This window comes from Oryctolagus cuniculus, chromosome 8, assembly GCF_051225735.1.
Source record: "Oryctolagus cuniculus isolate XC-2025 breed Fujian yellow rabbit chromosome 8, ASM5122573v1, whole genome shotgun sequence".
Taxonomy (NCBI): domain Eukaryota; kingdom Metazoa; phylum Chordata; class Mammalia; order Lagomorpha; family Leporidae; genus Oryctolagus; species Oryctolagus cuniculus.
Window position 1 is genome coordinate 20,234,100 of NC_142874.1, and position 23,783 is coordinate 20,257,882.

At 45.1% G+C, this 23,783-nt stretch overlaps 1 protein-coding gene across 1 annotated transcript in view; it reads right to left on the reverse strand.

Annotated features, from left to right (window-relative positions):
* Positions 1–1,002: 1,002 nt before the first annotated feature.
* LOC103347079 (histone-lysine N-methyltransferase SETD7) overlaps positions 1,003–23,783 on the reverse strand; it is a 28,164-nt gene continuing 5,383 nt past the window's right edge. The window contains exons 2-5 of the mRNA XM_051831321.3: positions 13,746–13,827; positions 10,255–10,372; positions 6,533–6,690; positions 1,003–1,890 (exon numbers count right to left, since the gene is read on the reverse strand). Coding sequence (XP_051687281.3) covers positions 1,710–1,890; positions 6,533–6,690; positions 10,255–10,372; positions 13,746–13,827 — 539 coding nt within the window. The 3' untranslated portion in view covers positions 1,003–1,709. The remainder of the gene's footprint in view (positions 1,891–6,532; positions 6,691–10,254; positions 10,373–13,745; positions 13,828–23,783) is intronic.

Sequence of the window (23,783 nt, forward strand, 5' to 3'; positions counted from 1 at the left end):
TGCCTTGAGGGGTGAACCCTGCAGGCCGCAACCCTTTTCCCCGCCCCTGGGATACCTGACCTCCAAGTTGCCGGCTGCCCTGGATCACGCTCTTCTATTAAAGGCTTCCTAAGAGCACTGTCTTACCGACAAGAGCTAGCAAACTCTCTTTTCCCTGTCTCCTGATTCCTCCACCGCTCCCAGCCATACTTCTCCCATCAGCAGGAGCTCACTGTGGGCTACAGCTTGGAAGGCCAAACCGACTGGCTTTCAAGGCCAAACCGACTGGGGGCGACAGATGGCCACTGCTGACGGCTGCAGGTCAGAGCAAGCCCTTCCTGAGACCTCATCGCAGCATCTAAAGAAGACGCAGCTCCAAATCGGTGGCATGTGGTGCACTGCTTATTGAAAACCAAGCGTTCCGGATTCATTCAGAGCCATCCCAGCTATGTTATCAATCTAATGTGCTAAACTAAAAAACAAGGGTTTTCTCCTTATTTCTGCAGTTGTGATTACACATGGCTTGCAAAGATGGCTGAAAGGCTATTGATACTGCTGCTGTCAACTACACAGGTGCTAACTCTCAGTTTATAATGCTTTGAAGCAAGTCAGTTTTGAAATTACAATGAGCAAGAGTAAGGTTTGATTTGTACCTAGAGATCAGTATGTCTGCCTTAACAGTATTGATTTAAAACTTGTTGTTTGAATTCTGTGTTAGAACTCAAGTTTGCTATTTGACTTTTGAGTTCAATGCACTGTGCCACAAGCCAGACTGCGCTATGTTATGTACATTTAATGTGTCCCCAAGGAGAAAAAAAATGACTAACACTATTGAAGATATTGCAAAATTGCCACAGTTACTGCTTAGAAATACTAATAGTCCTCTCTTCTTTCTTAAAGTATATATTACAACTCTCCCATAACTTAATGCAAACGAAGTAAATTCATTTCTTCCCACATCTTAAAGCAAAGATATCTTTGTTTACATGTGAGAATAATAATTCTATAATAACAACTCCTGGCTCTATGAGCCAGTACTTTATATTAGGGTGTAATAATGAAACAAAGAGCCAGAAAGACCTACGCACTCCCAGTGACACAAAATCTGTTTGGAAGGTTTCTCTCATCATCCATCCGGGAGGATAGCTAAGACAGGGAACAGGACTGAGAATTGAAATGACCCAAAAAGAGGGCTTCTGTGTACTAGGAAAAAAACAAAGCCAGTCTATTGCAAGATACAGATCAAAGGTTAGAAGGCAAATTATACTACATTTAGAGAATACAGATGTAATCATTCTCTATTTCCCACACGGCGCAGATGCAAGTGTGAGAATGCAATCTGCATTGGCCGGAGGGAAAAAAAAAAAAAAAAAAAACCACTGATGACACATGACCGAAAAGCCCCATCTCCCATTTTCAGTCTGATCATTTGGCATCTCTGAATTTGGGACAGATTTAGACCCGAACCACCACCGAACGTCACGCCGTCGTAGGTCGAGTGCTCCACGAAACCTCTCAGTAGGATGTTGCTGCAAGGCTAGCTAATTTTAAATCTGGTATGAGTAATGCAGTCAGACCTAGTTAGTGTGCAAGAGCGTCGCTGCTAACGCAGCCCGAGAGGATGTGATGGTGCAGCACGAGCAGTCCCTGGCTGTCCCATTGTCGGAGAATCGTAGTGCATAGATCCAAGTTTCTTGTGCCAGGTCTCTGGAACCCCGGGACCAGGCCTTTCACTTTTGCTGGGTGGCCTGGAAGGCTTTTAGCTCCACCTGGTACCACTCGGGGGCTTCAGGCCCACTCTTGCCAGGGGGACTGTGGTCATAGCCGTAGGCGACCGTGAGCTCCTCGTCAGCCTCCACCGCTCGCAAGGTGCGGATGCATTTGATGGGCCCAAAGCGGGGGTGGACAAACCTGAGCAGGAAGAGGCACATGGTCATTCCTGGGGCCAGGCTGGGGCAGAAGGCAATCACCTACGTGCTCCTCCCTGGCCGCCACAGATGTGGATGCAAAGTGCAGTCCGCAGGGCAGCTGGCTTCCACTCCCCCGGGACCTGGTGGGACACAGAGCCCCCCAGCCCTACTCTAGGCCCACGGGGTTGCAGCCTGCATTGTAACCACACTCCCAGGTGATGCACTGGCATGTTCAAGTTTGAAAAGCACTGCTCTATGTTTTTGAGCACACATGGCCCTCTGTATTTTGTAAAACCAGCAACCAGGGTCAACCACAAACATCTCTCCTTAATTAGAAAATCAGAGCCAGTGATCCCATCAGCATTTCAGCTCTTCTGTTTGGCAGCAGATGCTAACATGGCTGGTAGCATCAGCTTACCTGGCTGTACCTCGGGGTGAAGGCTTTGCTGGTGTCTTAGGACTGAAACAACCCTGCTTCTTTCTAAAATCCCAGCTTTTGGATCTTCAAAACAAAAAATCCCATCTTTCCCCCCATCTACATAGAGGATGCATAAAAGCAGATGAAGATTTCTTTCCAAGAGGCAGGTCTGCACTTCTCTGCCAATCTGCTTTTTTAGCATTTCCCTGGGAAGCACCCTGCAAAGGGAGCAGTGTCTCATCCCTGTAACAAACTCTCTCGCAGAACCAGAAGTGGGGTCAAGGCCATGACCAACGTCAGCTGCTGCCAAAGGCTCTCAGTCAGCCCCAGTCCCCAGCACAGCCCCCCACAGGAGAGGCTGGTAAAAATAGACTGAGCTCACCCGCAGATGCTGAGATGGAAAGGAACCAGCTTGGCTTTGTATGCATCTGGTCAAATACATCTCTTTCATTTCCAATCACCTTTTGAACCAGAAGGTCAGTTCCGGGCCCTGACGTGGAGCGGCAGGGAGTGTGTCTGTGGCTCCCAGACACATTTTACCATACAGTATGCAAAGGAACAGCCTCTACTCAGTGCCACACGGGGTGCTCTGTCCATCTTACTTTGGTTTCATGTTTCCTGGAAAGTCACTTAACTTGGGGTCAGATGGCTGTGGGGTGAGTGCTGGTTCTACACATGAGAACTGTGTGCTCTTGGGCAGCCTGCCTTGTATCTGAATCACACTGTTGTCACCTGCAAGATCCTGGCAATACTTACTGTACAGCATCTCCGGGGTGAAAGATGGGGTCACAAATGGCAAGCACTTCACATGGCGCCCGGTACAAAGTGAGGACTTAGCTAGCGCTCATCACTACGTGTGTGAGCATGTATATGAGTGTGAGTGTGCATGTGTGTAAGCTTACATGCATGTGAGCATGCATGTGTCAACATGTTTGCATGAGTATATGAACATGCACATATGTGAGCATGTCTGTGTGTAGACATCTGTGAGAGTGTGAGCATGCAAGTGTGTGAACACATACATGTGTCAGAATGTGTGCGTATGCATGAGTATGTGAACATGCATGTGTGTGAGCACACAAGTGTGTGTGTGTGAGTGTGCAAGTGTACAGAATGACCAGGCTGTGCTCCATTGCAAAGGAGATGCCTGACCCAGGGACTCAGGAATTCCTCATTAAAATTACAACTCTTTGTCTTTAAATTAAAATATCTCATCACAATTTACACCATATTTCTAGTGCAGTATAAAAAATAGCACTCCTGAAACAGAGCTCTGGGTAGCCTTCCAAAACATTGAAAATAGTCCTGTGTTGAATTTCTGGGCCTAAGTCTTCTCTGAGGATTCCCTCATATTTTCATTTTCTTGCTCATTGTCATTATTTTTGGAGGGTAGATAATGGGCAGGCTGAAAAGAGCGAACTCGGTTTCAAGTGATGGTTCTTGAAGAAGGCACCAAGGCGCAGCAATGGCTAAGAGCACTTAGGCAGAGTGCTTAGGAGGCCAGTGTTTCCTCGCCTGGGATCTGGGAAGATGGGGCAGTGGCCTCAGGAGGGGTAGGCAACGCAGGACTCACAGTGGGCAGGGCACCTGCTAGCGGTGCTCAGTGAATGTGAGCTGCACGGTCAGCCGCAGAGTCAAACCTCTGTGCCAAGGGGCTTGGCTCCTTGTCGGCCCCTCACCCACATGCACAGCTGGGAAATTAGCTCCCGGATGTCCCATGTGACATTTTGCACAAGACCACAGTTTTGAGGGTACTTCAAAAAGTTCATGGAAAATAGAATTGAAGATATGTTTATTTTGGTGCAAAATATTTTGAAACTCATGAATATGAAGTGGTCTGGAAGAACGCATAGAAAATGTATATTAGGGGCCGGTGCTGTGGCATAGCAGGTTAAAGCTCCAGCCTGCAGTGCCGGCATCCCATATGGGTGCCAGTTTGAGTCCCGGCTGCTCCACTCCCAATCCAGCTCCCTGCTAATGTGCCTGGCAAAGCAGTAGAAGATGGCCCAATCTCCCTGGCACCTATGTGGGAGATATGGCGGAAGCTCCTGGCTTCAGATGAGCTCAGCTCTGGCTGTTGTGGCCACATGGAGAGTGAACCAGCGGATGGAAGACCTCTCTCTCTCTGTCTCTACCTCTCTCATAACCCTGTCTTTCAAATAAATAAAATAAATCTTTTAAAAAAATTTAAAAAATGTATATTAGGAAAAAAACTACACATAGATTTCAAAATTGTTTGCACAAAACAAGCTTATCTTTTAATCCTGTGAACATTTTGAAGTAGCCTCATAAAACAGCTTACAGAGTATTGCTTTAGGTTAAAGCACATATAACAATGCCAATGATTTCAGAAGTGAATGTCATGAATTGGTATTTGGCTGTTGTTCATGTAGTCTTTCCATGATCTCAGATGACTAATATTTGGTCACACTGAACTTGCAAACAAAGAAAGCAACAAAATCAAGACCTCCTGAGTACAGATATGTAATTTTGCATAATGAGACCTTCTCTTGGGTCCCATGGTCTTTTTCTTTTGGTGAGAAAGATCGTGTCCTTGCAATGAAATCACAGGACGGGCCGGAGCAGCTTAAGCAGCAATAATGCTGTTTAGTTACTATTGCTTTAAAAAGGTTGCTGTTAAGCTGAGCACAGCTTGGAATGATGCTCTGGCCTTATCCACATTGGCCATGGGTGCCTTGGGGTTAGTAACCGTGTCAGTTTCACTCCACATGACACATGTCCTTTGCCCTTTAAACAGAAGATGCAGCTCCAGTGCTCGTTACTGGCTGCCAAGCAGAGCAAGGCGCTGCCAGATGATTTTTTCAGCCATCTCAGAGACGCGAGAAGGAACATTCTTGAGGAACCTCCAAATCCTGGCAATTTTCCTCCAGATGAAGTGCACACGATCTGCTCTTGCCTATGCTAACAAGTGGGATGACTGAGGGCCGCAAGCTATAGCTGCACAGAGAGGGTTGCACACAGCTCATCAGCTCCCAGGCATTATTGGCATCCTCCGGCCAAGCTAAGGAGAAAGATGGCGATGGTACAAAGTCCCAGCTGTATGCTTTTGAGAACAGCCAGAGATGCTTGGCTTTGGAATGAGAACATCCAGGGAGCACATGAAAACTACTCAACTACTTGGAGGGCTACCTTGTAGAAGACAGGTTGACACAGGGGGCAGGAGAGAAAGGGACACAATCAGTGTTGAGGGCTGGATGTCATTTGGGCTTACTATAAAGAACTTGCTAGTCCTCTGAGCCAAAGCTAATTTCATATCTGTTTCATTTGCTGGGACAGCTGCCTCTGCAGATAATAACAATCCCCCCTAACCTGTGGAGGTTTCCAAGCAGAGATTCAATGAGCAGATGGAAGAGAAGGCTCAAACTCCAACAGAGGGTAGGAGTCAGATTATTAATATTTTTAACGACCACCTTAAGACATAAGTCACACATCATACATTCACCTTCGTGAAATGGAAAAGAGTATGATGCTTAAATATTCAACAGTTGTGCCACCATCCCCATGATCTAATCTTACAAAGTCTAATCCCCACAAAGTGAAATCCTCTACCCATCAACAGACACCTCTCATCGCCCCCCTTCCAGTGCTAGGAAAGCACGATCTACACTCTCTTCAGATGTCCTATTGTGGACATTTCCTGTAAACAGCGTCACACAACAAGTGCCGCTCTGCAGCTGGATCCTTTTGCCATGTGTTATGTTTTCAGGTCTCATCTATACTGCGGCATGTGCCATTCTGTTTTGTTACCAACTATAGGGACTCGGATTTGACCAGTCTCTTCCAACACTGAGACCTCATGCCCTGGGCTTAGGTTTGATTTTCCTCCCTGCTTCCACATCATGAAAGAGTTCTGTAATTGTCTCCAGGAGCAGAATAACTTTGAGCTTTACCATTATTCCCAACAACACTATGCTTAATTTTCCAGAATGAGAAAGTTGATGGACAAAGAAGGCAGCCAAAAAGACAGCAGCCACTCAGTATGGAATTTCCATAGCATTTCTCCCCTTTGAAGCCCTTTGTATTTCTTAACTTGCCAAGGCTGCGAAATGGGGCTGTTTGGGTTCTGAGCTTCGAATCAGTACCCTGTGGCATGAGGTGGAGGACGCTCAGTGGTTCTGATGGGGCAGGAGACATCTTTTCCACACCCCCCACCCCTCAGGGCCCTGTGGCCCCAGAGCCACCCCAGCACTGGCGTCATACTTACATATCATAGACGCAGTTTGGAGTGAAGGAGGGATTCGCCTTGTGTCCCAAGGAGGCACAGTACTTGGATACGTGGTTATAGGGCTCAGGCACATCAATGACCGTTTCTTCATCGAGGGAGAGGGTGTTCCCATTAAGGACCCAGTCCCTGCTGTCAACCTGCAGAGAAGAAGATAGCAAGTGTCCAAGAGGCTCCTCCTCCCAGGGGCTCAAAAACATTGGAGACACTAACTCGTATGTCCTTCAACTTCATAATCTTAGTGTCAAAGACATGGAAAACTTAATATGGGCTGGCATTGTAGAGCAGCAGGTAAAGCTTCCGCTTGTGGTGCCCGCATCCCACATGGGCTCCGGTTCAAATCCTAGCTGCTCCACTTCTGATCCAGCTCCCTGCTACTGCACATGGGAAAGCAGTGGAAGATGGCCTAACTGCTTGAGCCCATGCCACCTACATGGGAGACCTGGACAGAGTTTTTGGCTCCCGGCTTCCGTTTGGCCCAGCCTGGACAATTGCATCCATTTGGGGAATGAGCCAGTGGATGGAAGATCCCTCTTTTTCTGTCTCTCCCTCTCTTTTTCTAACTCTGCGTTTCAAATAAATAAATAAAATAAATTTAAAAAAATTAATGCGGTTCTCCACATACTGATGGTGCAAATGACATATATGGGCAGTTCAGTTTACTATTGATTGACGTTTTTATGTCCCTTATAAAGACAGACAAAAGTATAACCAGATAAGCTGACTTAAAAGTAGACAAGGGACCAACCAGTGCTATGGCGTAACGGATAAAGCCACCACCTGCAGTGCCAGCATCCCCATATGAGTGCCAGTTTGAGTCCCAGCTGTTCCACTTTTGATCCAGCTCTCTGCTATGGCCTGGGAAAGCAGTAAAAGATGGTTCAAGTCCTTGGGTGGGCCTCTGTACCCATGTGGGAGACCACAAAGAAGCTCCTGGTTCCCGGCTTCAGATCTGCACAGCTCCAGTCGTTGCAGCCACTGGGGAGTGAACCAATGGATGGAAGAACCCCCTCCCCCCACCTCTCTGTAACTCTGCCTTTCAAATAAATAAATAAATAAATAAAATCTTAAAAAGTAGACAAAGGCCACTTGTTCTTTTCCTGAATGCCTGGCCGAGGAGCTATTGTGGTGATGTCCCTCACCAGCAGGGACCTTGCTAAAATTCTGCCCCCCTCCAGCCCCGACACTGAATTTGCCTTCGTGATCAACCAGGCTGCATCCTGCAGCTCTCCAGGGCCCCTCTGGCGTGCTGGGAGCATCTCTGCTGTGCCCAGCCATGCCCAGGAATGCCCCAGGCCCCAGGTTGGAGTGGCTGAAGAAGCTATGAGCATCTCCGTGGATATAGAGGAGGCCCCTCCCGGGCGGGGGGGGGGGGCAGCACAAATGTGCAAACGAAAAAGTGGGCAAAGAAAATGAGGCAAAAGAAGAGGCAAAGTAAGAGCATCCGGTGGAACCAGGAACAAAGGGGTTGCAAGACGTCCTGCATCTGTGCCCCAGGTGGGCCATCAGCGTGACTAGCAGACAGTCCCCGATGAGGACCAGTGTACTCCCCTACCTACAACAGGATTCGCCACCCGCAGGGCAACCATGAGGCTTTCTCTCTCCAAAGTACTCCCAGCCAGCACCCCCAGGACCTGGGCATGCCGGCCCAACAGCCTCCTGGTGCCAACAGGACTGTATTTTCGTACAGAACTGCTTACTCTTGGAGGCGGACCATCCCTCCTGCCTCTCCATCACAACCATGCCTTTATCTGTATGTGACAGTTACTCAGTGGGCACTCACTGAGTGACGATCACGTGTCAGATATTGTTCTAGGTACCAGGGTCCAACCCAGCAGTTGTCAAGAGTGCACAGAATCCTCATGGATCTTACGATTCCAGCCCGGCCACGTCATGTCAGGACGGGACCCTTGGTCTCATGCACCTTACACTGTTAATGGCTGTTGCTTTGGTCTGGATGTGTTGGTTCCCCGGAGGGTTCAGGGTGGCAGTGCTGAGGTGTTGGGAACTTTAAGAAGTAAGGCCTAAACGGGCCCTGCGGTGGTTTGCTCTTGGAGGACACGCAGGCCCAGGCTAGTTCCGGAGAGAACGGTTGTTAAAGGGAGCCTCCTTTTGTGTGTGGCTGATTCTCTTTCCATTTCTCTGTCATGAGTGGTGCAGCCCAGAGTCTATCACCAGGATGTAGGTACCACGTTGTTCAGCCCCCTGTAGCCACCAGAGTCACAAGCCTCTTTGCTTTGTAAATTACCGAGCCTCAGTGGTTTTTTATTTGTTGTTGTTGTTGCTAGCAATGCAAAATGGCTCAAGACAGTTAATGAATTTTTCCTATCTCCTCCACAGAATCTAAATTTCATGAGGGCCAGGAGGGAGTTTCATTCATCTTTATAATACCACACAGGGAGCGCCTGCACTGTTTGTTACTGGATTTGTGACCTTGGCCAAGTTGCTTAACCTCTTTAAGCTTCTGTTTCCTTTCTGTAAAATATTTAAATAAATAAACTCAGGCTAAGCATCCCTAACCTGAAATCTGAAATGCTCCCAAATGCTAAACTGTTTAGTGCTAACACAATGCCACAAATGGAAAATTCCACACCTCACCGCATGTGACAGGTTGCAAAGAGTGGGTGCACTGAAGATGTTCTATAAAACACCTCCAGGCAAGTGTGTAAGGTGTATATGAAGCATACATGAATTCGCTGTTTGGACCTGGGCCCTACCCCAAAACACCTCATATGTATATGGGAATATTCTGAAACCCAGAACACTTCTGGTCCCAGGCATTTCAGGTAAGGGACACTAATCCTGTAACATAGCATTATCTCAGAGTTACTCACTTTGTTTTTTGTTTTCCCAGCCAAAAGCAAATTTATTCAAAGGGAATAAGTGTGCAGAGGTGGCTGATTGCCAGCGTGTGCACAGAACTCCCAGAACTACTTTCAGAGGTTGAACTTCCGGGACTTTCTGGATTGTTCTATAGGGACCCCAGCTACCTGGCCACAGCCCAGTTTGAGCAAAGCACCATCTTTTGCTGTGCAATTGCTCTGAATGTAGAATAATGTGACTATCTCCGGGCATTTCCCCTGCTGGTGCAAAGGCGGGGGCATCAATGTGGGTGCCAGACACAAGCTTAAGTCCCAAACTCCTCCAAGTGAGATAAGGGTGAGGCTCCCCAGCTGAACTTTGCCTTTAAGCAGACTCTTAGGAGGCGAAGAAACAAAACCAAAACACATATATGTTGGACACAGTATCAAGGCTTGTGTCACTTTAATTTTCTGATTTTAGTCTTTTTTTTTTTTTTTTTGGCACTAGAACCCCTTACTCCTGACAAGATGTAGGCTAGTGGATGGACTCACACAATCAGAAGCAGGGGCTTCCCCTACACAGCACCCTGCCCAAGCTCATAGATTAATTATCACACAGTCCGACTGGAGCTTGATTCTTTTCGGACACTGGGTATGGTCCAGCACAAAGCAATTATTGCCTGATTTATGACATCATCACACTTTCTATAAAACAGCAATGGAACTTGTAAAAAAATATTAAGCCTCAAAAAGAAAAAAATAAAAGAGGAAACTATCCAATCAATTTTATAGAAATGCCAACCCATTTGTTCCTTAATATTTCTGGTGAATATGAAAGTAAAGAATGCTATCTGGCACAAAGCCCTCAGCCAATCTCGTCAGCTTCCTCTCCCACCCTCTCACCTCTTGGTGTGTAATTCGGACTCCATTATAAAAAGACATGGCGGTATTGGGGCCCACTGCCACTTTCGAAAACAGTCCTTCTCCGGCGCTGGAAATGAGAGATTCTGCAACATAAACCCTACAGAGAAAAAGAGGGTTGAATAATGACTTTCTAGTTTGATAAGTCACTTTTTACATCAACCAACAAAGGGCGTTGTGGCTACCAAAGCCAAAATATCAGCTTATAATAATCCAACAAAGAAGGAAGGAAAGTAAAATTATAAAGTTTTAGCACTGGGAATGGCAGAAGTGGCAGTTATGTCTCTTTTAAGAGTGGTGTTCAAAATTTGCCAATAAGATTATTGCATATTCATAAAGCTGCCTGGCACTTGACACGAGGGGATCTCTTTTTTCTTGGTTGAATTTTATCTTTTTAGTTACTGACAATTTTCATGGTCCTACTGGACAAGTAAAAGAACTTTCCAATATTCATTAAAACTATATTCGAGTTTGTCAGTGCCAGCTAGGAGGGAAAGACTGTTCTAATTAAACCTCAAGATGAATCTTTGACATGAAAGAATGACAGTTATTAAGATAAATAAAAATTTGCATCAAATTGAGAAGTTTCTGTACTGCAAAAGAAACAGGAAAGTAAAGAGGCAACTGACAGAATGGGAAAAAATATTTGCAAACTATGCAACAGATAAAGGTTAATAACAAGAATCTACAAAGAGATCAAGAAACTCCACAACATCAAAACAAACAACCCACTTAAGAGATGGGCCAAGGACTCAATGGACATTTTTCAAAAGAGGAAATCCAAATGGCCAACAGACACATGAAAAAATGTTCAAGATCACTAGCAATCAGGAAAATGCAAATCAAAACCACAATGAGGTTTCACCTCACTCCAGTTTGAATGGCTCACATTCAGAAATCTACCAACAACAGATGCTGGTGAGGATGTGGGGAAAAAGGGACAAAAAAAAAAAAAGATAAATGAAACGAATACTTCCCAATAAAAGGCTATATAATGGGCCTCAGCTATTTATAACCCAAGGTCAAATGCAGCTGTTGCTTCTTTTTGTAAATAAAGTTTTATTAGAACACAGCCATATCATTTTGTTTAGCATTGTATACAACTACTTTAGTGCTACAAAGGCAGAGTGGAGTAATTACAACAGAAATCAGATGGCCTAAAACACCCAAAATATTTAGTGTGTGGCCTTGTCCAGGAAAACCTCTGATTTCTAACAGAAAACAGCATTCACGATTATGGAACTGAATTTATTAAGGCAGTAGATGTCCCGGCACCTGGCAGGAACTGGACATATAATTTTTGTTACATGGACCTTAGGCTTATTTTGTGAAATGAAAGATTGAATTATTGCTTCCAGCGCTCTACTTTCCCTGTGACAGAAGTACAGGAAGGAACTTCAAAACATTTGTGGAAAAATAGCATTAAAAGATAAGTTTATTTTGGTGGAAAACATTTTTGAGCCCCATGCATAGCTTTTTCACAATACAAATTCTTCATGAACTTTTGGGAGACCCCTAGGACATCCTGCCCCTGCACCATGCAATCTTGGTGGTGGTGGTGGGGGAGTGACATCCCTGCCCTTCTGACTTCCTGCCTGCTCCCCAGTGGAGCCCAGCGGAAGTGACTGCATGCTGTGTGTCTGGTGTTGAGAGGTGAGGCAGGTCTCTGCCAGCCCCACTACGCCCACCCCCAGAGTTCCCACTGTTTCCAGGAGGAGAATATGCCCAAGGGGACAGCGGCTCCTGTAGCCGGAATCTTGGAATGAAGACATGTGAAACAGACCTGAACCCGACTTGAAGCCTGGAGTCCAGCCCAATCCAGCTGAGCCTAGTTGGTCCCAGTCAAAAGAGGCTGAACTCCAGCCAACCCATAGGACCAGGAGCATAAAAGAAAATGTTTGCTTTTGTAAAGCAGCAGTGGTTAGCAAGATACTGTTAGGCAGCGTCATCACAACAATGATAACAGGAAAGACGGACACATGCAACTATGGACTGTGTTGTTTGAGGCTAACAAAGAGACCAGACATCCCTCTGTAACTGGGCCAGAGTCTCATGTCCAGAAAAGAGGCCACTTATTCATTGTGACATTGTAGAGTCAGTCCTGTTAGTCAAACAAGGGAAGAGCCCTATTTCTGAGATGGTAATAGAAATAGAAATGGAATGGGAGGCAATACATGCTTATTACAAAGAGCAAAGTCGACAGAAAACCCACCTTGGAGAGTTCTTTACTATAAACAGACCCAGTGCTACCCAGGCAGGGTAGCAGAAAAAAGCCATGGGGAGCGGGACCTCAGCTGTGCCGTAGGCGTGAGAGGAAATGGCACAGGCTGGGCACTCTGGGAGTGAGCTTCCAGAATCAGAAATATGTCCCTTACAAGCTGGAATCTTTATGTGTCTCACACCTCCTTTGTTTCTCTTCTGTCCTTTCTTAAGTGGATAAAGAAATTATCTTGGGTTCCAGACCCCTCTGCTGGGCATGGAAGATAAGGAGGGCTCTGGATGTGTAGGGGACAGCTTTAGCGAGTGTGACGTGCTCCCCAGGGGACAGAGGGACTGCTGCATAAACTGCAGCCCTGGAGCCCTAAGAAGGGTGACGCAGGGTAGGCAGGAAGTTCATTTAGGTCTGCTGAGCTGGAAGTCACAAGCCCCCATTTGTAATACTATCCTCCAACTTGTGAAACAAAATGCCCCCTTTCCAGGGTTGCATCTGCTTCATCCGGGCCCTAAAGGGAGGATACCATAAAAATATGGACATTAAGCTCCCAGGTGGAACTTGGGGAGGAGGTGCCATATAATTCCTAGGTGGCTTCATGCCTGTAGAGGCACCATCCCCTCCCTCTTAAAAGAGGCCGTCAACTGACAGGGTCGGTCTCTCTCTCTCTCTCTCTCTCTGCATAGACCAGGGCTGGAGGTGCTGCCAGATGTCCTCTGTCTCCCCTCCCTCCACCCCTCCTCCCTTCTGGCAATCCTCTGGCCCAGCACCCAGTCACGATGGGTCTATCTCTATGGGCAGTAACCCACGCTTATATGTGTGTTCACTTTCTCACCTTTGAAATACATTTTGCTCCTATTTTTTGTATCTTATATGTGTCTGTACTTGCAATGCTTGTCTCTGGGAAGCAAGGACCTGGAGGGAAAAATTAAAGCACCCTAACCCACATCAAAGGCACACGTGGACAGGGCGTGGCAGGCCCATGTTTCTTCCCAGCCAGACTTGCATCCCGGGACTGCCACTGGGCTGTGCTGGGCTGTGCTGGACAGGTGGAGAAATCCTGCTACAGGGACAGATTCTGCATGGAAGCAAAACGGCTCTGCTCAGACTATGTGCGTATTTACTTGGAGGACTTGCAGAGGAAAAAGGCACATTTGCAAGGAGCTTGGTCTGGGCAGGAGAGCCCCGGAGGTAGGCTAGTTCCCCCGACTGGGGCGGTTTCACCTCACACAAATGGTGAAAACCACAAGGAGGAAAGTACCTCTCTGATTCATAAGGGTCTGGAAGCAGAGCGTTGCTGGAGATGCAGGAAGAAGTTGACTTGTCGAAGTGGTACACGGAGCCTAAAAACAAACAACAATGTCAGTCCAAGTGCACAGGGCAGTGAAAGTGTTTTCTCTATCCCTGAGAGAAAAAAGAGCTAAGTAGCGAAAAATGTCATTCAAGTTACACCAAGCAGAATGAAATTCTTCAACTTAAGCGACTAGCTTTCAGAGTCACTCTTGGGTTTTATTTTTAGGTCTTAACGAATAGCCATCAGCCATATCTCTTAAAATCTCCATTTGCTTTTGGGTTTTCTTGAGTCAACTGATTTGAAAGATGCTTGGGTACTTAACATTTTTAATCAAGAAAAGGCTTTATCATGAAATTTTGAGATCTCTTTGGTCAGATCAAATTGGGTAATGCATTTAATTTTTTTTATGGTCTGCAGAATTCAACAACTGAGCCCAGGCAGGAGTCCCTAGCGCTCAGAACAGATGTTCAGCCTCACTAGAACTAAGGGCAGCACTGCCTTTGCTAACGCATTAACGAAGTCATCACGCTCCTCTGAAAGTAGTGCCAGAGCCAGTGAGTAATTTATTCCCGAAACTGAGGTACACAACTGTCTTAGAATAACCATTGGCTCTCCTCAAAGAATCAGCCCTAGAGAATCCTCACCGAGCACCACCAAGACATCCAGTGCTCTGAAGGCTAACAAAGAGGGAGCTGAGATCGGCAATTAGAGGGCTCGCTCCTGCAAAGTCAAGCATTGGGAGCACTAAGGCATCACTGATAACTCTACTAATCAATCCCTCAGGGGTCTCCAGTTCCTGTTTCTGGGTTTTTTGTTTGTTTGTTTGTTTGTTTGTTTGTTTTTTTAACAACCCAAACCCAAATTAATGCTTCAAATTGAAAGTTAGAAAACAACCCTAGGGTCTAACTAGGTGACAGTCCATGCATTTCAAAAGACAGGATTTGATGGGGTTGTACAGGGAACGGAAGAACCGAGGAGTTGGACGGAAACAGGCAGGAACTCAAAGGTGCCACCTAAGCCAAAGACCAAAGGAGGAAGCATGTGCCCACGCCTCCAGAGCTGGCGCGGTTGGAGCTACGGTGCACCTTCCTGGTGGGAAATGGAACCAGGAGGTGACAAGGCTGCTGTGGAAGGCACTACCTGACACAATGAGGGCTTCACACTGCTCCCTTCCCTCTCTTTGTGCCAGACCACAGGACTCTTTGTGGTCCAATCCAGACAGAAGCCTGCAGGGGGCAGACACCGCTGCACTTAAGGCAGGGCAGAGACTAGATGAGGCACAATTCTAAGAGCAAATTGGTGACAGACATGCACACAGTCCAGGTATGGAATTTCGTGTGAATGTGTATGCTTTAAGATTTACTTATTTATTATTTGAAAGGCAGAGTTACAGAGAGGTAGAGAGGTAGAGAGGTAGAGAGAGAGAGAGAGAGAGAGAGAAAGAGAAAGGTCTTCCATCCACTGATTCACTACCCAAATGGCCACAATGGCCAAAGCTGGGCTGATTGGAAGCCAGGAACCAGGAGCTCCCTCCAGGTTTCCCATGTGGGTGCAGGGGTTCAAGGACTTGGGCCATCTTCTACTGCTTTCCCAGTCCATAGCAGAGAGCTGGATTGGAAGAGGAGCAGCCGGGACTCAAACCAGTACCCATATGGGATGTTGGCTCCGCAGGCCATGGCTTTAACCCGCTATGCCACAGTGCCAGCCCCGTGAATTTGTTTCTAAAAACCTTTTTAACAACCCAACTGTTGTGTGGACTCTCTGTTCCACCATGTGGAAACTCTCCTAGGAACCCCATGTACTTCCTGAGATGAACACTCTCATCAGAGCCGGGCTGCGTGCCCCAGGGCTGTCAGGGACCAAGCAAGGATGCACAGGAGCCGTGGATGGGTACCCTCTTTCCAGGGTGTGCTGACCCCCACTCTACCCCCTGGCACGTGCACAGGGCACATCCTTTGCTTCTGCTCCTTTCCTGTGTCCAGGACTTTATCCTGGGCTTTTGACTAGATCCATTCCTTCTCTTGGCCAATGCCAAGTCTTGGAGGGGAGCTCAGCCTTCAAGATGGAGTGGGGTGGGCCAGTGAAAGGAGTTCCTGCCTAGGCGAATGAAGAGGTGAGAAGAAATTCCACCCTGAAGCTTAAGTGAGAAAATCTGCTGACGTAAGCAGAGAACTAGATGCAGTTTGCCGCTCCACAAGCACCAAGAGAAAGGGCTGGCAGGAGAAGCCGGGGCGGAGGTGGGGCGTGCTTTAGGCGAGCTATTTACATAGTCTCTTTCCTCTCCCAGCCATCAGTCCTCATGGCCACATGACTCCTGTGGGACCCTCATTCTCTGGCTGATCAGTGGGAGGAAGGACTGGGACAGAACTAGGCCTACACCATGCTTTTTCAGGGTTACCCAAAGCAGCAAGGCTCCTGACCCTTTCGATTCCAAGTTGTGTGAAGTTTCCTTAAAATTACCAAGACCTGCTAGAGTCCTGCCAAGAAATCCTTTTTTTTTTTTTTTTTTCTTTTTGGTCTTATATGACAGTGAACAAGGTGTTTTCTATTTGCAACCAGGAGTTAAAGAAAAGTAATTGGAGGGGCCGGTACTGTGGCACAGTGGGTTAACGCCTTGGCCTGAAGCGCCGGCATCCCATATGGGCGCCAGTTCTAGTCCCAGCTGCTCCTCTTCCAATCCAGCTCTCTGCTATGGCTTGGGATAGCAGTAGAAGATGGCACAAGTCCTTGGGCCCCTGCACCCACGTGGGAGACCTGGAGGAGGCCCCTGGCTCCTGGCTCCTGGCTTCAGATTGGCGCAGCTCCGGCCGTTGTGGCCATCTGGGGAATGAACCAGTAGATGGAAGACTTTTCTCTCTGTCTCTGCTTCTCTCTGTAACTGTCTTTCAAATAAATAAAATAATTTTTTTTAAAAGAATAAATAACTTGCTCAAGACCATAACACAGTAAATGTTAGAGAGCTGGGACTCTGATTAGGCAACTCTTAGGTTCAGGCTCTTGGCACCAAACATGCTGTCACTTTTGAAGTTTTAAAATTGGCATCACCAGCTGGGTTCCTCCCCATCCCAAGTCACCTTGTTTCTAAATACTGTAACGCTGTCTCCTTTCACAGCAGATGTCAAGAGCACAGGCATTAGAATCTGTAGTTCAAAGATTACTGCTTCCTTTTTAAAAATACACTTTTCATCTTGGAATAATTTAAAATATACAGAAAAGTTGCAAGGATAGTACAGAGAGTCCTTGCTGTTTCTCCCAGTGTTAAGTTCGTACATTCCCATGACACATTTGTCAAAATTAAGAAACCAACAGAGACATTACTATGAACCAAACTCCAGACTTTATTCAGATTTCACCACTTTTTCCACTAACGTCCTTTTTCTGTTCCAGGATCCAATCCAGAAACCCACACTGCATTTGGACTGCCTCAATTTCTAACTTGGAAAAAAGAAAAAAACCTGAGACATTTAAAGCAACTGAAATTGGACCTAAATACAATGCTAGCTTTCCCATTTTTGGACACTCTTTCTTTGGAGACTCTCCTTCAGATTCCAAGTTGCTAAATATTCCTTAAGCCTAGAAGATGATAGGTTTGTTACCTTTTCCACTTCTTTCTCCTTGTAATCTAATCTGGGTCATAAATGGTTTGCAATGACTCAGACCAAGTCATACAGCTTTCTTATGCTGTGCCACTTGGAATGCAAAATTTTCATTTTTTAAAAAATTTTCCTGATTTTCTACAGTAAGCATGGGATATAAAAGGGATATAAAAGGGATCTTCAAAAAGTTCATGGAAATGCATAGTATGTAAAAACTATCTGGGGATTTCAAATTTTTTGCACCAAATAAACTTATTTTTTAATTCAATTTTCTCATGATTTCTCAGGAAGTACTCTTGTGGAATTGGTTTTAAAAAGATGGAATATTCTATTGAGGTCGGTGGGTTCATCCTGGCTTTAAGGGTAACATGTATTAAAATTGTTAAGGTGTATGCCAGTATGTGTGACTGGGAGAGTACATGGAATTGATTTTGGATTTCTTGGGATTTGTGAATGGTGGAGTTTATGAGAGATTTTCAGGAAGTGCTTTCTCAAAGGATGGGCACCAGTGGCCAAAAACAGAGGTAAAGATCCTTAGTAAATGCTGGTCGTTGAAGTCCAGCAGCCTGGTGCAAATGCAGAATGAGGCAAAGCAATCCTGACTGATGAGTCCTTGTGTGTGTTTTCCCCTCCAATAAACCTTTTATTTAAGGAATACAAGCTTAATGCATTTCACGAGTACAACTTCAGGAATAGAGTGATTCTTCCCACCAGAGCCGCCCTCCCACTCTCACTCCCACTCCCATCCCTCCTCCTCCTTCCTCTTCCTCTTCCATTTGCAGTCCCATTCTCCACTAAGATCCATTTTTGTTTAACTTTGTACACAGAAGACCAACTCTACACTAAGTAAAGAGTTCAACAATTAGCACACACACACAAAAAACTGTTGCTCAACAGTCCAGACAATGGCTGTTCAAAGTCATTGTATCTTGAAGTTAATTTCAGTTCTTCTTCTTTATCAGCTGCATAGTTTGCAAATAGTTTCTCTCGATCGATCTTTTGGTTGCCTCTTCACTCTCCTCAGTGTTTCTTTTGCATACAGAAGCTTTTCAAATTGATGTGATCCCATTTGTTAATTTGGCTTTGATTGCTTGTGCCTCTGGGGTCTTTTCCAAGAAGTGTTTTGCCTGTGCCAATATCTTGCAGGGTTTCTCTGATGTTCTCTAATAATTTGATGGTGTTGGGTCATAGAGTCAGATCTTTAATCCATGGTGAATGGCATTTCTCTTGTGCACATTTTAGAATCTTTTATTTGTTTTACTGTGGGGAGTTTGATTACAGTGTGTCATGGTGAAGATCTTTTCTGGTCATATCTATTAGGAGTTCCATGTGCTTCCTTTACATGGATGCCCTTTATTTCTCCAAATTAGGGAAGTTTTATGTTATTATTTCACTAAAAAGGCCTTCTAATCATTTCTTACTTTTTACACCTTCAGGAACTCCTAGGACCCATATATTGGGTCATTTGATAATATCCTCTAGATTCCTACAGTGTTGTTTATTTCTAGTTTCTTCTTCATGTTTTTCATCTAGCTATATAATTTCCTGCGTGTGTCTTCTGTGTTGGATAATTCTTTCTTCTGCTTCATTGATTCTATTGTTAAGGCTTTCCACTTCATTTTGTTTGGTTCTATTGAATTTTTCATTTCTAGTATCTCATTTTGATTTCTCTTTTTTTTTAAACTTTTTTTTGACAGGTAGAGTTATAGACAGTGAAAGAGAGAGACAGAGAGAAAGGTCTTCCTTCCGTTGGTTCACTCCCCAAGTGGCCGCTGTGCTGATCCAAAGCCAGGAGCCAGGTGCTTCCTCCTGGTCTCCCATGTGGGTGCAGGGCCCAAGCACTTGGGCCATCCTCCACTGCCCTCCATTCTCCCCTGCCCTCCCAGTGCCACAGCAGAGAGCTGGACTGGAAGAGGAGCAACCTTGTCTAGAACCTGGTGCCCATATGAGATGCCAACACTGCAGGCAGAAGATTAACCAAGTGAGCCATGGCGCCGGCCCCTTGATTTCTCTTAAAGATCTGAATTTTGGGGCTGACGCCATGGCTCACTAGGCTAATCCTCTGCCTGCGGTGCCGGCACCCCAGGTTCTAGTCCTGGTTGGGGCACCAGATTCTGTCCCAGTTGCTCCTCTTCCAGTCCAGGTCTCTGCTGTGGCCCAGGAAGGCAGTGGAGGATGGCCCGAGTATTTGGGCGCCTGCACCTGCATGGGAGACCAGGAGGAAGCACCTGGCTCCTGGCTTCGGATCGGCACAGCGCACCAGCAGTGGCAGCCATTTGAGGGGGGGGCACCCCCTCCCATCTCCCGCTCCCTCTCCCATTCCATTCACATCAAGATTCATTTTCAATTATCTTTATATACAGAAGATCAATTCAGTATATATTAAGTAAAGATTTCATCAGTTTGCAGCTGGTACCTGTTTCTTACACGAATTTCATTTCCTTCAGATATATAACCAGAAGAGGTAAAGCTGTTTTAGGGAACTCCATGCTGTTTTCTATAATGATTTACTAATTTACATTCCTACCCACAGAGTACAAAGGCCCACTTTTCTCACACACTCACCAGCACTTGTTAGTTTTTGTCTTTTTCTGATATTAGCTATTCCAGCAGGAACGAAATTACACCTAGCTTTGTTTTGCATTTCCTTGTGGCTAGTGGTATTAAGCATTTTTGCATATATTTGTGGGCCACTGATATTTCTTCTTTTGGGAAATATTTATATCTTTTGCCCATTTCTTCTTTTATTTTATTTACTTATTTTAAAATTTATTTGAAAGGCAGAATGGCAGACAGAGAGGAAGGGAAATAGATCTTCAATCTCCTCCCCAATCATCTTCAACAGCCAGGGCTGGGCAGGGTACAGCCAGGACCCAGGAACTCCATCCAGGTCTCCCACATGGGTGGCAGGGACTTGAGCCGTTACCTGCTGCCTCCCACAGCGCACAGTATTGTCAGGAAGCTAGATTGGAAGCAGAGGTGCGACTTCATCCCAGGCACTCAATATGGGATTCAGAGGGCCCAAGCCATGGCTTAACCTGCTGCTCTCAATGCCCGTCTCCTTTTGCTCATTTCTGAACTGGATTTTTTATTTTTGTTGTTATTTGAGTTTATTATATATTCTGGATATCAATCCTTTGTCAGATGACTAATTTGCAACTGTTTTCTTTCTGTCAGTTGTCTCTGTTTATTTTTAAAAAAAGATTTATTTATTTATTTGAAAGAACTATAGAATGGGAGAACAGAGAGAGAGAGAGAGAGAGAGAGAGAGAGAGAGATCTTCCATCCACTGGTTTACTCCCCAGGTAGCTGCAACAGCCAGGACTGAGCCAGACCAAATTCAGGAGCCAGGAGTTTCTTTAGGGTCTCCCACCTGGGTGGCAAGAACACAAATACTTGAGCCATCTTCTGTTACTTTTCCCAGGCCATTAGCAGGGAACTGGACTGGAAGGGAGGCAGCCGGGATATGCACTGGTACCCATATGTGATGCCGGCATTGCAGGCAAAGGCTTTATTGGCTATGCCACATCTCTGGCTCCCAGTCTGTTTTTACTTTGCTGTGAAACTTCTTCGCTTTTGTTCCCTTTGCTTTTAGGGGTCTCATTCAGTAAATTGCTTGGCATTTTGAAGTGTTTCTCTTGTTTTCTTCTAGTATTTCCATAGTTTCAGGTCTGATATTTAAGTCTTTGATTCATTTTGAGTTGATTATAGTATGGGATATACTATACATAGAAAGAGATGGGGGTCAGGCCGGCGCTGCGGCTCACTAGGCTAATCCTCCACCTGCGGTGCTGGCACCCCAGGTTCTAGTCCCGGTTGGGGCACCGGATTCTGTCCCAGTTGCCCCTCTTCCAGGCCAGCTCTCTGCTGTGGCCCGGGAGTGCAGTGGAGGATGGCCCAAGTGCTTGGGCCCTGCACCCGCATGGGAGACCAGGAGAAGCACCTGGCTCCTGGCTTCGGATCAGCGCAGCGCCAGCCGTGGCGGCCATTTTGGGGGTGAACCAACGGAAAAAGGAAGACCTTTCTCTCTGTCTCTCTCAATGTCTAACTCTGCCTGTCAAAAAAAAAAAAGATTATTTTGGTGCAAAAATTTTTGAAATCTTTGTATAATTTTTTCATAACGTGTTTTCCATGAAATTCTTGAAGAGACATTGTTGGAAGAAAATACAGCATTTCTTAATTTGAAATTGAAATACATGGTGAAAGTATCTATACAGATAGAACTATATAGGCTTTTGTTTATGTTTGTTTGGCTTGGCTTTATGCAAGTTCACGTGGAATTTTTCTGATCATTTTAAATACATTGTTTTTAAAAGTTTTATTTATCTCCATTTTATTTGAAAGAAAGAGATAAACGGAGAGAGAGAGATCTTCCATCTGCTGGTTCATTCCTCAAATGCCTACAACAGCCTGGGCCAGGCTGAAACCAGGAGCCAAAAACTCAATCCAGGTTTCCTATGTTGGTAGTAGGGACCCAACGAAATCATCATCTACTGCCTCCTAGAGTTCACATTAATTGTAAGTTAGATTGACAGCAGAGGGGTGGGACATGAACCTGGTACTCTGATATGAGTTGTGACTGTCCCAAGAGATCACTTAACTGCTGCACCAAATGGCCTGCCCAGAAAATAAATTCTTTTCTCTTGCTAAGCTTTGGGTATGGTTATTTATCTTTTTCTGAGTTGTTAAGCCATTAGAAAATCTTTTAAAATAAGACTGATATTTTCAATGATTTTTATCATCAAGTTTGAAAGCAGACAGTTCTTTGTTTTTTTCACAAAGAAATGTTTCAGTAAGGATCTTTTTGACAAGGTATCTTAAGCCATCCAGATTGGAATCTTATATGGTTTTAAAAGAATCACAACCACCATAATCCAAAAGCTGCACCTATGAAATTTATATTCATTAAATAAAAGCTTTCTAGGCCAGCGCCGAGGCTCACTAGGCTAATCCTCCGCCTTGTGGCGCCAGCACCCCAGGTTCTAGTCCTGGTTGCTCCTCTTCCAGGCCAGCTCTCTGCTGTGGCCCAGGAAGGCAGTGGAGGATGGCCCAAGTGCTTGGGCCCTGCACCCGCATGGGAGACCAGGAGGAAGCACCTGGCTCTTGGCTTCCAATCAGCGCAGTGTGCCAGCCATGGCAGCCATTTGGGGGGTGAACCAACAGAAAAAGGAAGACCTTTCTCTCTGTCTCTCTCACTGTCTAACTCTGCCTGTCAAAAGATAAATAAATAAATAAATAAAAGTTTTCTAAAAAATAATCACAAACTTATTAGCAAAAACAATGACAATGTTCAGCATAAAATTTTATGTTGGTGTTAATGTTTACTTTGGAGGCACATGAAATTAAATATTAGTTAATATTTAGTAATATAGTAATTCTCTATTTCTTCATTGAAGTCAGGTGCCTTGTATTTTATTTAGCAAAATATTTCAATATTTTAAATTTTGAATGGCTGTAGAATGTTTAAGTAATAGAGATCCATTAGTGGACCCCTAAGGGGAGGGACAGTTGGAACACAGTAGAAACTAATAAAAAGTATTGTATGTTCAGAAATCTCAGGTCTTTGTTAGGGGCTAAGTTTATCTGTTTAGTTATCTACTTGAACTTATGGTAGATTTTGCCTTTCATTTTACTGCTTTCTTCTCTTTATAGAAACAAATTTCTCTAAAGGTCTCATCTTAGTCTCCAGAGAAATAAATAAGAGTAGCAGAAAATGGATGAGACTGAGTGGCAGATAAAATTAGAATAATTGCAGTCAGTAAAAAATCTTGAAAGTACTTTAATGAGGAAGCCACAAACAAAATATGATACTGATACTCTATGAGGATCCATGATTACTCATAATTTATTCATAAGTGCATTAAAATGTAAAGCCATGCATAATTATTTAATGTATATTTAAAATTTAAATATAGAATTTAGAAATGAGATGAGCAAAACACTGCATTCTGAATAGTCTGGAGCATTTTAGGGTTATATTCCAGGAAACTCTATAATATTCTACTGTCTCCCTGCCTCGGATTTTATATGCGTTAGCAGATACTGGTTTTGGTCATGCAGTTTGGCACATAGAATGAGTCTCACATCTGAGGCCATTTAACTGCCCTGCAAATGATCCCATGTCACTTGAGTGCTTAAATTGGTTGGAATAACCAACCATAGGAGAAGAACTCAAGGCTTTGTGTGTGTGTGTGTGTGTTTTTTACTATCTATTTAAGAGTAATATTCTCTCTCTCTCTCTCTCTCTCTCTCTCTCTGCTTCTCTGTAACTCTACCTTTCAAACCAACAAATAACTCTTTAAACACAATGCTCCAAGGATCTTCTGGGAAGAGATGGTTCACAGTGTTTACATTGTTGGTTTTGTCGAAGGTGGTTAACACTGCGACCTCTTTATCTGCTTGTTATAAT